The sequence below is a fragment of the Lepidothrix coronata genome, unplaced genomic scaffold (genome assembly GCF_001604755.1).
Source record: "Lepidothrix coronata isolate B3197 unplaced genomic scaffold, Lepidothrix_coronata-1.0 Scaffold104, whole genome shotgun sequence".
In the NCBI taxonomy this organism is placed as follows: domain Eukaryota; kingdom Metazoa; phylum Chordata; class Aves; order Passeriformes; family Pipridae; genus Lepidothrix; species Lepidothrix coronata.
In genome coordinates, this window is record NW_016690284.1 from 781,428 (window position 1) to 796,597 (window position 15,170).

General features: G+C 35.9%; 1 protein-coding gene across 6 annotated transcripts in view; it reads left to right on the forward strand.

The window, feature by feature from the left end:
• The window catches only part of NIPBL (NIPBL, cohesin loading factor), a 158,308-nt gene that overhangs the window by 99,374 nt on the left and 43,764 nt on the right, over window positions 1-15,170 (forward strand). For 4 of the 6 annotated variants that reach the window (XM_017823616.1, XM_017823617.1, XM_017823615.1 and 1 more), the window contains one exon: window positions 4,902-6,440. The exons of 1 other annotated variant lie outside the window; for it this stretch is intronic. In XM_017823616.1, the coding sequence (XP_017679105.1) occupies window positions 4,902-6,440 (1,539 nt within the window). Of the gene's footprint in view, window positions 1-2,337; window positions 2,634-4,901; window positions 6,441-15,170 lie in introns of those variants that run through there. One more of the 6 variants, XM_017823621.1, reaches the window with a different exon arrangement.

Genomic DNA, 15,170 nt, shown 5'->3' on the forward strand with positions numbered 1-15,170 from the left:
AAAAGAAAACACTTGACAGTAAACAGAGGTTTGTTATTTGAACATACAGCTGAGTGTTACCTGTTGAGAATTTCTAATCTTGATTATTAGCTTAAATAAGCCTGTAATTGGGCCTCTGTCTGACTTGTCTCTGAGGTTGTTAAAAAGTAGATTTGACAACATACCATAACCTCTTAGGACTGGTATATTTGGTTTAAATGTATTAATTACTTATTTAAATCATTAAATAAGTGGTATTTCAAATGAATGAAGGCATATCCCAGTAATCTCTGAAGAGCGTTAAAGCTTTAAAAGTGTAAAACTCTTAATTGTTATGCTTTACGAAAAGTGAGTTTGTATTTTCAATTGCCATCAAAAGGGTTCATCCAGAATTCGGCCTTAGAGGATCAAACTTATTTGTGGCTGTGAAGAGGAGTATGTTCACATTTAACCATCCTGGATATGAAGTCTACAACTGAATCCCTTGCAAAGTCTAAATGGGGAAGCGATAATTTTTCTATTATGTCTATTTTGAAGTCTATCAAACAGTATTAGTATAGTGAAGTGTTACTATTCTATTAAAATAAAGCTTAGCAACCATGCACATTTAACTTACCTTTTCACAGATACTTACAAAAAGCCCATTTCAGTTTGCTAGGCCAAGCAGTTCTAGAAGTTTTTAGGCTATCATCCAATTATACTCAGTTGTTGAAAGGGTTTAATCTGGGGCTTAAGGCAGTCATCAGGTTTGCAGGAAAGCAGTAACATAGGAGACTTCATCACTAATGGTGTTGTGGCTGCTGCTTTGGTAAGATGCCAGGTTGAATAAAAGAACAGAGGTATTTCTTTAATACAGCTCCCCTCATCCAGCTACTGCTTCTAACACTTCCTCGGCTTCCAAGCATATCTGTTTTCAGGATGGATGTTCTGAAAATTATGAGGAGAAAGGTATAATAATTTCAGGAGAAAGGTATCTCGGGGTATCTGTGGCTATTCCTGTGCAATGCTTTTTTGCACAAAAGTTCCACAGTATTTAATTAAATTCTAAATCTGAAAGTATTCATAATTTTAATATGCAGATATTTCCAAAGATGAAGGCCACAATTGTCTCCAGGAATACTGTTTCTAAGAGGAGAGATAGACAACCATTTGGAAATCCATCTAATTTTTTTTATCCATGTCAAGCTTGTGGTTCTTGTAATGTTTTGTTTCTTGTACCACAGTGAATCATTTAATTTGATAGAACATCTGTACTACTTTTTAGTTTAAGCTAGCTTATGAGTTTCAAGGTACTACCTTTTGGTGAGCATGTTTCAATGTACAGAGAAAATCCTTGTGAATTTGTCAAGTCAAAAAGATGTATACATAGATTAACTGGGATCAGACTATGCTCTGAACTGTCATAAATTTGTTAAAGGAATTGGACAAAATGTTTTTGAGTGTATCTACATCCTCAGAGGGAGGTGGAGGAGTGAAAATGGTTTTGAAAAGAATCTGAAAAAAACAAACTTCCATACCTGATCTCTAGTATGGTCAGAAAACTCTTCTGTGGCTTACTACATATTCTTTTTATTATGAAAAGTGTTACAAAGACCAAAGCAAAAAGATCCTGATCACACTTCATTGGTCTCAAGAGCTTGTGAGCTTCCATGTTTGGAACTATGGCAAGCTTTGGATCTATGTCTGTAAGATTAGAAAGAAAGACATTAGTCTGGTATTTTGGCAAAGTCCTAGATTCCCATCATAAAAAGAAATTCTACAGTCTATGGAATGAAGTAGATGAAGCTTGGATACTGATACCTTGAAAGATACAGAGTATATTTCAATGGATATTGTAGAAGTTCCAAAGGTCATCTGTTCCCCTTGGGTCTGACTTAACGAAGTAGATGTATGCAAACTTGCATATATTTGACTGTAAAAGAGAAGATATGAAGACATCTGTTTTCAGAGGTTAATTACTCTCTCCTCACCTCTCTGATTCTTACTCTCATATAGTTGCAAGTGAGTTCAAGATTTTATAAAGCCCTTGAAGCCCAGTGCTATATTTCAGCTTTCAGATTTCTGCAGCTATCATGGCAACTTAAAAAGTTTTTATGCTCATTCAATGAAGTTTTTTCATTATGTTTGATGAAGATAGTGTTACTATGTATTCATCCTACCTTTTGTGCCTTAGTTCAACCTGATATTTTCATATACTTGGGACAGCTTTTTTGTCCTGGATCCAAAATTCTCATAGAGGCAAAGCAGTAATAATCAAGTCTAGTTTTGAGGCTCACCTTCAAGATGCACTGGGAATAAGAAGAAATCTGAGTGATCTGTAACTGTCTGCAATCACCTTGCCATCTAGGAAAATAAGGCTTTGAAGGTGTCCCTTTCTTCTCAGATAAGACGTCAAGTTACTAAAAGACCAGTGTTCTGTTGTCAAGAGAAATGAAGAAGGTGCATCAGAAGAGCCATGTAGTTAGAGGGAATATGTATGCCAAGTTGTGATGTGATCATCTACTTGTGTGTTCTAACAATTTGACATTTTGGATGATGAAGAGCAGCGGCATGTTGAGCCTGGTCACTTACAGAAGCCCAAGCAAGAAAATTGGTCCTACTTGAATTGTTTTGGTTGTTTAATCTTGGAGCCTTCAGCATGAGGGCTCTGAAAGGTGAGTTTTGGCTGTTTAAAGCATCACTGCTTGTGGCCATCTGCTCCTGTAGTAGGCATAAGAGAGGGAAGCATTTTCTTGCTCTTAACTGACTCATTCAGCCTGGTAGGTTAATGCAAACCACCTCCACTAGTGCCTTAAGGTGATCCATTGGACAATAAAAAGCACTTAGAAATATGAATGTGTGTTCCCTTCTGCTACAGGTGATAACCTCAGTTAAAGGAATGGGACAGATAATGAATAACAGTAATGTCTTAAAGACTTCTGTTAGATCCACCATCAGGACTTTTTCAGTTTGGCTGGCATTTCTGGACAATAACAAAACTGACCAACCTTCTCCTAAGAAAACAAGTTTCTCAATTTATGTTTCAAAATTTAAAGAGTTTTAATTGAGAAATAAGGTAATGATGCGTGTGGATGTATGTATATTTGTTTTGATCAATAGTGTAGGGAATAAATCTGTTTAACTCCCCATATGAATCCAGCAGTTGCTGTAGTACAGAAGAAGCAAGAATCTCCATGCTAAAAAGCTGCACCTTTGATTTGCCAAATTTATTTTGCTTCACGTGTCTATCATAAAATGGGCAGTCATTCCTACAGATTTTGTTTGAACTATGCAAAGTCCTTTATTTGCAGTTAACCAATTTCTGCATGGAGTTTACTATATTCGTCTTTACTGTCTTCCAGCCATCAAATCTTGTAGAAAATTTGGAGGTTCTAGGAAGTTAGAAGTATCCAAATAGATTTGAGGATGAAAAATATGGTGAAAAAAGCCTATTCATGTCACTGGAATTGACCATGTTACTACTTGTTGTTATGTCCTAATTTTAATTTTGGAGATGATCCTTCAAAGTTTCAATTATTCTAAGTAAGAATCTTCTAAAAATTTAGAAGAAATTAGAAGTCATATGTTATAATTCTGGTTTACAATTCCAGAGGAGTGTTTGTTTTTTTTCATTGGCATTTATTTCCTTATTTCTTTGTTGCATCCTCCTTGCCGCTCATTTTCCTACTCTGAAAAAGAAAACTGCTTTGTTGCATCTGGTGATAAGGCACCACAAATCTAGGCATAAAATATGTTATTTTTCTTACATTGTACTTGTGGTGTAGGCATTTTGACAATAGATCTATGTTTAATCTTTCCTTGCCCTTGAAATAATATTCCCTGATTACAGGGAAAGTAATTTTTTTTGACAAATTACACAGTGATACTTGATAAATGAGAATATAAGCCTTTGTGCAGGTAGGGCTTTTAATTTTCATGGCAGAAACTAATTTTAGTTTAGAGTTCCATGTTGGTTGAGTAGAGTATACTCTTTTGGATACTTCCATATGCTTCTCCTCTCTATGAATATGAATTCTACCAAATTACAGCGTGTATGGTTGGCTCACTTTATTTTTCTGTATTCTGCTCCTAACGATTTTTTAGTGCAAACTGAAAGGCTTTTTGCGGAGTCAGGCTTTTGACAGAAAATTATCACTGAACTTTTTATTTCATCTATGAAAAGCATTATGATTGCAAAGAGAAAACACTCAAGTTTTTAAGTGTATAGTGGCCCCCCACCTTATTTGTATGTGTTCAGGTATAGACTCCAACCCTTGATGTACTGCTTTGCTTCAGGAAGAAGCATGGAGTGGTGGAGTTACTTTATCAGTTTTGTTCGTTGTTTGTGTGATCCCTGGCTAAAATATGTGTGAAGTCCGACTGATGCACTGAACAAAGGAAGAAAGGCCTCTGTCTTAATCATTGCAGATCCTTCCTTAGTACATATATGATGAAGAAGGTTGAATCTGCAGAAGATAAATAGTAGTATTCCTGAAAAAGTAGTTGTAGAGGTGCATGTTAACTTTGTCTTTTCAAGATTCTGCTTCAGTGTAATTAAGTAGTTTGGGGGGTTTTTTAAATGTTTTGTTTTGTTTTGTTTTATTTTGGGGGTTTTTTTGGTCTTTATGTATTGCAGCTGCTTTATTAGGTGGTTCTCTTGGGAATTACACAGGGTCTTTGATTTTATATGTTTTGAGGGTAGGTCTTCTGAATGATTAATTGGCATCTGTGGTAGACTGAAAATGAATGATAGTCTGAATATATTAAAAAGAATTAGCTAGAGAAGTCCAACTCTTGTGTTCAAATTCAGTGGATTTTGGTGTGTGTGCATATACATACTGAGGAGGATTCATTGGTGGGAGTGGAGGGGAATGGACATTCTTGCTTGGACATTTATCAGTCTTTACATGTAATTTGTGATTTTTTTCTCTTTTAACTTGCAGATAAGCCTCTGAAGAAGCGAAAACAAGAAAACAAACCGCCAGAGGCTGGAGGTGCTACTGGAGGAAATAGAGCAGCTTCTCAGGAGACAGGTTCTGCAGGAAATGGGGCAAGGCCTGCCTTGATGGTTAGTATTGATCTACAGCAAGCAGGAAGAGCAGACTCTCAGGCAACAGTAACTCAGGATTTGGACACCATCAAAAAACCTGAAGAAATTAAGCAGTATAATGATGGGTTTGTGTCTGTTCCCCAAGAAGACCCTGTTGGAGTTCTTAAATTTAAACCAGAAAACCATCCAGAAATTTTTAGGAAAAAGTCAGATTTTGAAGGTCAAAAGACAGATGTCCAGCAAAATGAAAACAGACAAATGGAATTTCAGCAAAATGAGAGCAGACGGTTGGAAAGTAAACTCAACGAGAGCAAACAGTTAGAAGTGAAACATGAAAGCAAGCATGAAAGCAGACAAATGGAAGTGAAACAAAATGAGAACAGACAGACAGAATCAAAACAAAATGAGAGCAGACAAATGGAGATGAAACAAAATGAGGGAAAACAAAATAATGGCAAACAGGAGATTCGACAGAGGCCAGAGACGCCAAAACAGAAGAGTGAAGGCAGACCTGAAACACCTAAACAGAAGAGTGAAGGGAGGCCTGAAACGCCAAAACACAGACATGATAATAGGAGGGACTCCAGTAAACCATTGTCAGACAAGAAAATTGAAATATCTAGGCACAAACTAGATATGAAATCTGATCCTTCAAGGCTAAAACCTGAAAGTAGATCTGATCCAACAAAACAAAGGCCTGATGGGCGTTCAGTTTCTGATACACCAAGGCGTGACCATGATAGCCTTAAACAAAGATCTGAGGACAGGGGGGACTCAGAGAAATACAGAGGAGATCCATCCAAGATTAGAAGGCCTGAATATTTGAGATCTTCGAACAAAAATGAACATGATTCTAAGCATGGTATTAAATCTGATGGTTCAAAACCTGAGAAATTTGAAAGGAAATATAGGCATGAGTCTGGTGAGTCAAGGGAAAGGTTTTCTTCTGGGGATCAGAAATCAAGACCTGACAGCCCTCGTATTAAACAGGAAGGTAAAGGAGATTCTGGTAAATCAAGACCTGATAAACCTGGTTTTAAGTCACCCAACAGCAAGGATGAGCGAAGGACAGATGGTAATAAGAGTAAAGTAGATAGTAATAAAGCACATGGTGACAATAAAGCAGAGTTTCCCAGTTATTTGTTGGGGGGAAGATCCGGCGCATTGAAACATTTTGTCATTCCAAAAATCAAGCGTGATAAAGATGGCAATGTTACTCAGGAGTCAAGGAAAACTGAATTTAGAGGTGAACAGAAGGACAAAGTAGAGAAGATTGGGCTAGTTGAAGATCTAAATAAAGGAGCTAAACCTGTAGTTGTCCTTCAAAAGCTTTCTTTGGATGATGTGCAGAAATTTATTAAGGACAGAGAAGATAAATCAAGGGGCTCTTGTTTTAAACCTAACAAGAACAAGTCATCCAAATCTAATAAAGGTAAGAATTTTTTAATATTAATTGCATTATATCTTTTCACTTGTGTTCTTGTATATTTTCTACTTCTATTGTTAGAAATTAAATGCAAACATTTCATAGTTAGTTTATATGCTTGCTTATGTGATGATTTTGGGGAATAAAGTAAAACTAATCGAAGGACTTGTCGTTATTGGAAGTCTTCCTACACATGTAGCTGAAATGATTTATTTACTTCAGTGCAAGTTCCTAATGTGGCAACACTTAAATGATCTTAAGCTGTATTTCAGCTGCGTTAGTTTAACCTGGTAATTTATCCAGTGAAATGTAACTGCTGTATGTACAATTTTAACTGATTTAAGTGTGTCTGTATGAGGAACTGGCACTGCTCTAACTAAACAGTGTAGCTGGAGTGGTGGGAAATAATGTGTTTGCAAGACCTAAGATTCTTTCATATTTTTGATTTGAAGTGAAATGGGTTTTTCCAAGGCATGTTTTGACATGATGCCATAAGAACATAGTTGCAAAGTCCCATCTGCCTCTTCTCTATAAATACTATAAATACAAATTCACTGAGGAGTTTCTATACTTGGGACCATTGAGAGTAAGCTTACAAAAACATTCTGTCTGTAAGAGAATTCAGGCATCGTTGTCTCTAGCATCCACTATACTCAGAAAGAAGAAAGCCAAACAATGGGCTGACATTTTCAAATTAATAATATGGACAGGAAATAATTCAGAGTAGTTTGTAGGTTTGATATTTGGCAGATTTAACACTTTTTAAAATAAGATTACTTTTCTTCTTGGTGCTTTAACTTTGGCTTCTTTGGTTTCAGACTGAAGTAGATCACATTGTGAAATAAATGTTGCTAACTGGTCAGGTTTCCTTTTCTTAAATGTTTAACTTTTAAAGAATTTAGATTTCTTATATAGTTATTTTTGTAGAGTTGTCATGTCTCAAAATAGACAAATCAAATACTAGATGAGAAATTTACAGCTGTATGCAGGATGACTTATGAATGCAGGTATATAATGAATTCAAGATTAAAACATTTTCTTACATAGCTGATCTGGTAAGAAATTGTGTAGAAATCATCTTTGTGAATGTATAGCTATTTCATGTGCACCTATACAAGGGTGTTGTCTATATTATGCGTTTGTTGTGCTATGCCTGTGTTCTATCTACTAATCTGTTTATATTAGCTCTTAAAGACTTAATAATAATTCATTACATGTATTGCTTATTTGTAAAATATTAGCCTCCTTGTTAGGGATTTCTCTTTATCCTGGAAATATCAATATTGTCCCTGTCCCTTTTTGAGGTTCAAAACAGGCAAAATTTTCATTTCTAGTAATAGGGATCTGGAGTTGGTCATAAGATTATGACATCTTTGTTGTCAGTTTAATCAGAAGATTCCAGATGAAACCTTTTTGTGTTCTTTATAGAGAATGCTAAAAACTTACTGATGGAACTCAGCTCTAGTCTCAGTAGGATAGATTTTGAATTCACACAATTCTATGTGCAGAAAATCAGTTGGTTTCTGAAATGTTTCTGAATTACTTTTTTTTTGTAGTCTGTATTATATGTGGTTATATATGTAGAATGTTTTAGTAATGGGTAAAGGTTTTAATGACTTCTGATGTAATTCTAGTTGCTATCACATGTGACCAATGCATTAATTATAAAGTCAAGTTTATAACTTCTCTGCAATGTTTTTCTGCATTTTTTTCCTTTCTGAAGTCATCTATTTCTTGCATAGTGTCAAATAACTTGGGACATATTTTCCAGGGGAAAAGTTGTTTGATATGAGTCTTTTTGCTATTGTATTCAGAATAAGGTTCTTGCAATGATACTAGTAATAAGTTTCATGGAAAGGATAACATTGTAACTGTTTTTATCTTAAAAATCACCTTTTGAGTGTTCAGCGGGCAGATTTTGGAGAAAGCGTCTTTGAACTTCAGATTTTTCATGTGTATATTCAGTTTTGTATTTTAACTTCCTGGTAACTCACTTTCTAGGATACGTTATGCTAAATAACCAGGTGAACTCCAGTCTTTGAAAAGGTACATAATTTATAAAGGTGTCTCTTCATAAGCCAAAGTCTGTTTGTCAACAGCTGACTGATACAGAAATATTAATGCCATTGCCAAAATGCCCTTACTCCAATTGAGAGAAATAGTGTTCACAGTTCTGGTCAGTGCCATTTTTAGTTATAAACTTTTCAATACACTAGAAACTGTAATTTTCATAAACCTTCTTTTAGTTCATCCTGTATTACTTACTAGATTGTAGCAATTCTTTTCTAGTATTGCCTTTTAGCATTATTATTCCACTTCTCACATGCCTCTTATTCCATGTAGCTTAGTATATTTTACTTTATCTTATTTCACTTCCTTTGTGTTTCTTGTCCTTTCTTTTTTGCTTTCTCATCCATCCCTTCCCCAAGAAAATGTCTTCTCATGACTTTGTCATTGGTGTGATTTATCTGAAATCTAGTTTAAAATAGGATTGTTCAGCTAGTTCAAAACACCATTTAGATAGTCATTCTGTCTTAAGGGACTAATTCTCATTCATTATAAAACTCAGTAAAATTGACTTGTTTTAAGCTGCAATTGATTCTTTGCGAACTGAAAGTCTATACAACTTTTTGCATGGTTTCAGTAAATTTTAGATTTTAAAATTATACCTTTATTTGTACATGTGGATAAGCCTTTCATTGTACTTCAAAAAGACAAAGTAGTATTCTCACCAAATTTTATAGAGATGTTTGAAATTTTGTTGAGTTACGAATGAGAGGGATAGCCGTAGTATGTGACTGTTAATATCGAATCAACCCAACAGTCCTTTTTGTCATTTAAAAGGAAGAAGTTACCTTTTTCTCTCTTTCTCTCCTGATTTTTGAGCTTTTTCTGAAAGATTCACGCTATACATCAGAGGAAAGTTACAGAGTTTTTTTTCATAGTATTTTGCTAAGGGGTCTTATGGTGAAGTCTTTGTGGCCTGTTTTGTCCAGGTCAGAATGAACAATTTTTCGTCTGATTTTAACATCTGTGAATGCCTTTTATCTTGGTTTTAATGCAAATGTGTGTCGTTGTGGGATCCATGAAACTTTTCCCTTCAAGTTTGTGCCTGCAATGAGGAGGTCATGTTTGCTATCCTTTCTTTTCAGAGCTTCAGCGAATACCTTCTCTGCTGCTTTTTTAGAGCTATGCTGATCAGCTGTGTTGGGATGGGAGCTGGTAACAGTTTCACGGTTACTGCGTTCTGAACAAGACAAATTTTCCTTTGTTAAAGTATGAAACATACATGAGTATTGAGAGAAACTGTAACTGTCTGTGTAAGGAGATGTCTGACTAGGTTTATAATATGTTTGAAGGATTGTCTTTCCAAAAGAAGCACCTTTTGAGTCTTCCAATATCACCTAAAAGAGTTCGGCTTTTTAAGAAAAAAAAAAAGAAATTCTGATCTGAATGCTACTCCTCCATTGTGTAGATTGTTATGGGATTTCATTATCTGTACAACACAGAACTGAAAATGTAGGATTTCGTTGCTCACTGCAAGTCTTCCTAAATATACTATGTTCTCTGCTGCTCTGATCTAAAATTTGAGTGAAGATTTGCCATTTCTTCGAAGGTGCTCTTCATACATACTCTTTACAGGATCAGCTAAAAATTTTACTGATTAATCATCTTCATGTCATTAAAACAATGCCTATGGATTTTTTCTGTGTTCTGTGCTTATGTGGTTTGTTGGTTTGTTTGGTTGGTTTTAATTCCAAGTAACTTTTTCAGAACCTATAGTAACTATAATTTAGCATTTGTATAATATGATGGTCCATCTTTGAGTTCTAGCTGGAAATAGTCTTACTTGTAAAACAGAGCCATCAATTAGGTCATTTTCTTCTAGTAGTAGCTACAAGAAAGGGAATCTTTCAGGATAAAGAGCTGTATACAGATTGTGTGGGCTTGTTTGAGTGAACTTGTGATGCCTCTCATGGATTTATAGTTAGCACAGCAGAACTACTTAAAAATACTTTATGGTACAAATGAAAACTGTGGGCAGAAAGGGAGTATCAGTTTTAAATATTGTTTAAATCCTTCATGTATAGGATTTCTATAAGGACAAAACTGGCTTATGGGTGTTAACCCATTAAATTTTAGAGTTCACTCAAATTCATTTCCAAAATAACAATTTCTTAATGCTAAAACAGAGACACTGAAATCATTGGGACTGCAGGGAAGTAACTGGAGTAAAAACATATTTCCATTGGGAAGGAGAAGACTGGAACTCAGTTTGTTTACCACAAGTTATGCTTTTGCAAAGATTAGAATTGTGAAAATACACAATTCCATGAATCTGAATTTGAAATTACTCTTGTGGAGTTCCTGGTAACAGTTGCATTTGCATATGTCAAGAGTAATACCTGCTGACTATCTTGCATGTGCATGCACCACCATGTGGATCAAGCAGGCAATAACTTTCTCCGAAACAGCAGGATGTTTATAATGATTCTTCTCAGCTCAAATCTTTAAACCTTCTTCAAATTCAAATTTAATTGTAATTGTAGTGAAGCAACTATGACTTTCATAAGAATTCTACAGTCTTCCTGTTTTTTGTCTTTTCTGAGATATTAGGGACTACCTCCTCTCGTCTTAACTAGACTGGAAGAGGAACTGACTGACCTGTGTGCCATTAGAAGTATTTCAAGATACGTTGGGTCTGCAAAGGATCCATTTTAATATACCGTTTGTTCATTTAGCCCTGATTGTTTGTTTTCCCTTTCTGGAATAAAAGGTTCGTGGTTTGAAAAGTATTCCAGGCATTGTTTAGTTAAAAGCCAACACTAAACTATATATAACTTAGGAAGATCTCATTTCTCTAGCATGCTTTGCACAAGAATGGTTTGTTCCTATGTGCAGGGAACATTAAGGTATGGTGTGTCCATCTCATCCCAGAAAGTAGCTGGGATTTGTATGGGCATTGTACATACCCTCTGGAGCCTGCATTTTTGATGTTAGTGTTTCAGAAGTGGATGTTGGATAAACTGGTATTGGTACACAGCAGGAATTCAGCTATTGCACACTGGAGTAATTTCTTGTGTTGGTCTGTTACCGGTAATATAGGTGACATTATCAACACAGGGCTTTGCGTGGTGGCTGCTTTCCTAATTTTTTCCTACTTTAGACTTTGCCACTAAGGTAAATAATTTGGTTGTTACTCCTACAGTTATTATTAAGTTTTCTCTGGATAGTAAGAATGAACTTCGAATATGTCACATCGAGTTCTTAGCGGCAACAATAAACCTGACCAAACCCACTAATTTCATTGTACTTTCATTCATCTGAAATGCAATTCCAGATGTTTGCAGATTTAGGAGTGCTTTGTCTGTTTGAGATTTAGGAGTGCATTGTTTAATTAGTTCATTTTTGAAAAATTACTTTGGCACACATAAAAGATACACATTTATTACCTAATTTGTCAGAACAATTTCTTGAAAGTCTGAAACTGCCTTTGGTTTATAGATGTGGATACTTATTTGAGTTTCTCTTGCTTCTGGGAATTGATAAGGCTATTTTGCATAAATAATTTTTGCAACAGTGCATTGCAATATGTAAAAATGTGGGCCAGCAATTTATCTGATGTCAATTACAATATCCAACACAGACCTGTTCATGTTTCTAAGGATCTAAATGTGCTTGTTAATCTTGGCTTATGTGCAGGGATATGTGCTTGAAATTTTTGGTTTGAATTTTCTTCTGAACAAAGGGTAATTTTACCAAAAACAAATAGAGGATAACCTAACATTTGCTTCTAGTAAATTACCTTTTCTGTTGCTCTGTGACAGCTGTTTTAGGTGACGGTTTTCGTGTAAGAAAATTTAACCTGTTTACTTGAAATTTGGAGGTTATTTTTGCTCCATGGGAACATTACCAACAAACAGAAAAGAAGAGGGTGAAATGTTTTTTTCCTTCAAATTAGTGAACTGTTGTTTGCATTGAATAACTTTTCCTTAAATATATGTACTGTTTCATTAACTTCTGAGGAATTTTGCTGTTAGTATTTTACAGTTAAAGCTAAGACCAGCAATCTTTTATTGTTGTTGCTTATGTAATTCAGTTACCTTGAAGAAGCAAAACAAGTAGCTTCACGGGATATTTTCAATGATAGGGGCTAAGAATGTTTCCATGATATTGTGAGGACAAAACAGGTCTTCTTGATGTGCCTATAACTCACAGGTGAGAGGTAAATAATTGGATTTGCTTGCTTATTCCCTGCAAAGGTCTTAGTTGTATTATATTCCTTATACAGAATTTTTTCTTTTATGAGAAGAAAAAATCTGAGGAGCAACCTGATTTTATTTAATCGAGGTCTCTTCTTAGGCTCAGTTTTCTTTTGGCTCCATTTTTAAATTGATTTGAATACATGGGTGGGAAAATACTTCAGTCATAAATTTCAGATCTCAACCATTAGTCATCATGGAGTCATAGAATGCTTTGGGTTGGAAAGGACCCTAAAGATCATATTGTTCCAACTCCCTTCCAGGGATAAGGACACTTTCCATGAGATGAGGTTGCTCAGGGCCCCATCCTATCAGGCCTTGAACACTTTCAGGGATGGGGCAGCCACAACTTTTCTGGGCAACTTGTTCCAGTGCCTCACCACTGTCACAGTAAAGAACTTCATCCTAACATCTAACCTAAATCTCTTACATTGTTTTAAAACAATTACTCCTTGTCCTATCGCTATCTGCCCATGTAAAGTGTCATCCTCCCTCTTTTTTTTTTTAATAATCTCCCTTCAAGTACTAGAAAGAGTTTTAATAGAAGAATACTAACAGAAAATTGCATACTGTGTTCTGTAACTGTACAGAACTCCTTAATACAATAAATTGAGTTGGCCTAAATTTCAGTGCATATGTTCAAATACAATGACAGTAAAACCCAAAAGCAACCCCCTGACATTGATTCATTAAAGTAAGTTTGTGCAGTGTAGCCTTTAATTGCCAATCTTGCTCCTTTTTTTCTAAATACTGCTTTATTTTTTGTGAAGTATCTTGCAAAACTAGGCTGCTTTAGCCTCCTTTTGTCAATTTCTATAGAGAATAGCAATAAGGAATAAATAATTTGTGGCTATAGTTGTTACAGCAATCAAATAGGTTGAGGACATCATTGATGCCAGTATAAACGAGAGTTCTCCTGGCATGTTGGGAGAGTGTGTGTTTGGTATATTCCCTGCTTTCTGCCTGGATCTTTCAGGGCTCTCTTTGGAAATCTTTTCCCTCCTTCAAGTGGTTTTTTTTCTGAGAGTATTTTGTACTATTGTAAAATTCTTTTTGAACCAGCGCTGCTTAGCTGTGGTTAACGATGATCTCTATTTTATCACACAAATGATTCTGTTGCTGTGTCCAGATTCTTCTCTGACCAGCCTGTCAGGGTCCCATTCTAGGCCAGAGCTAAGAACTGGAGTAAAAGCAAGGAGTCAAACCCTCTTTTTTTGTTTGAGGCTGGAAGCCTTTCCTTTGTGCAAGTATTGGGGCAGATGAGGAAAAATTATGTTGGAAGAGATATGTTCAAGCAGGTTCTATGGAATGTGGGACATACTTCTTCCTGACAGTATTTTTCTCCATCCTACTAAATTCGTTGCAGCAGAGAATCCCGTGGGTGCAGCCCCTAGGGTGGTGGTGAGGGCATCTGTCTCCCACCCCTTTTCTGGCATGAGTGTGTGTGAGTTGAGCTCAGGAGTTATCCTGTTATGGCTGTAGTCAAAAAGTGAGGGTAAGGCACTCAGTAGAGGGTTATATCCTGTTTATAGGGTATAGCTGTATACCCTTCCATAAGGTATACAGTGAAGGGGAGAAGAAAAAGGAAAGCCACTGGAGTAAATGTACTACTCAGTTTATTTTCACCAGTACTCATTTGATAATGTATTTTTCAGCTGATGATGTGGTACTAAGATAAAAGAGGAACTCTTGTTTTATGAGCAGATGTACTTTCCTCATAATGTAAATTCCCCTGAGAAAATGACTGAGATTTCCCTGTGTTTCTCTTCTGTTCTTGAAACTGTTCAGGGCACAAAATTACTTGGGGGAGTGTGAAGCTGATAAGTGGGGGACTCTGATCACCAAGGACTCTATATGCCATATAAAGAACATAGTGGAGCATTTGAAGAGAGAACCTGGTGGAAAGGATATCATTAAATTTGCGCCCTTGAGAGAGAACCAAAAATTTTCAGCTTTAACCAGCAAGTTATTCTTCAGTCATGTGGCCATTTGCATTTCAGTGCCTGACTGCTGTTCTGTAACAGTACTTAGCTATTTTGGAAAGGTGTTTATTTTCCAAACAACTTTATAGCATAGGCAAGTACTTCCATTTTGCCTTTTTTCTTTTAATTCCTTATCTAAAATACAACCTTATCTGCATGAGTATTTGCAGTAGCTTTAAACTGTGAGTCTGTGCTGTTGTAGTTACTATGACATGGCTATCCAACAAGAAGGCAACCCTCTTATTATGGAGTAAGAGTGTGTTTTATTTTCTGTAGCACAGACTTTGAAGGTTGTTTGAGCTAACCCAGAAAGAAACTGCTTTCCTTCCTTAGTATATGCCTGACATAGGAGGAAAGTTAGACTTTAAGCATTTATTACGTAAGGGAGGAATATCTTTTATCAAATGCTCAGAGAGGACATTTAAAGAAGGTGAGTTTGGCCTCTGTGGAATTAGAGCAAGTCTGGATATACTAGTCATCAGCAAAATAGC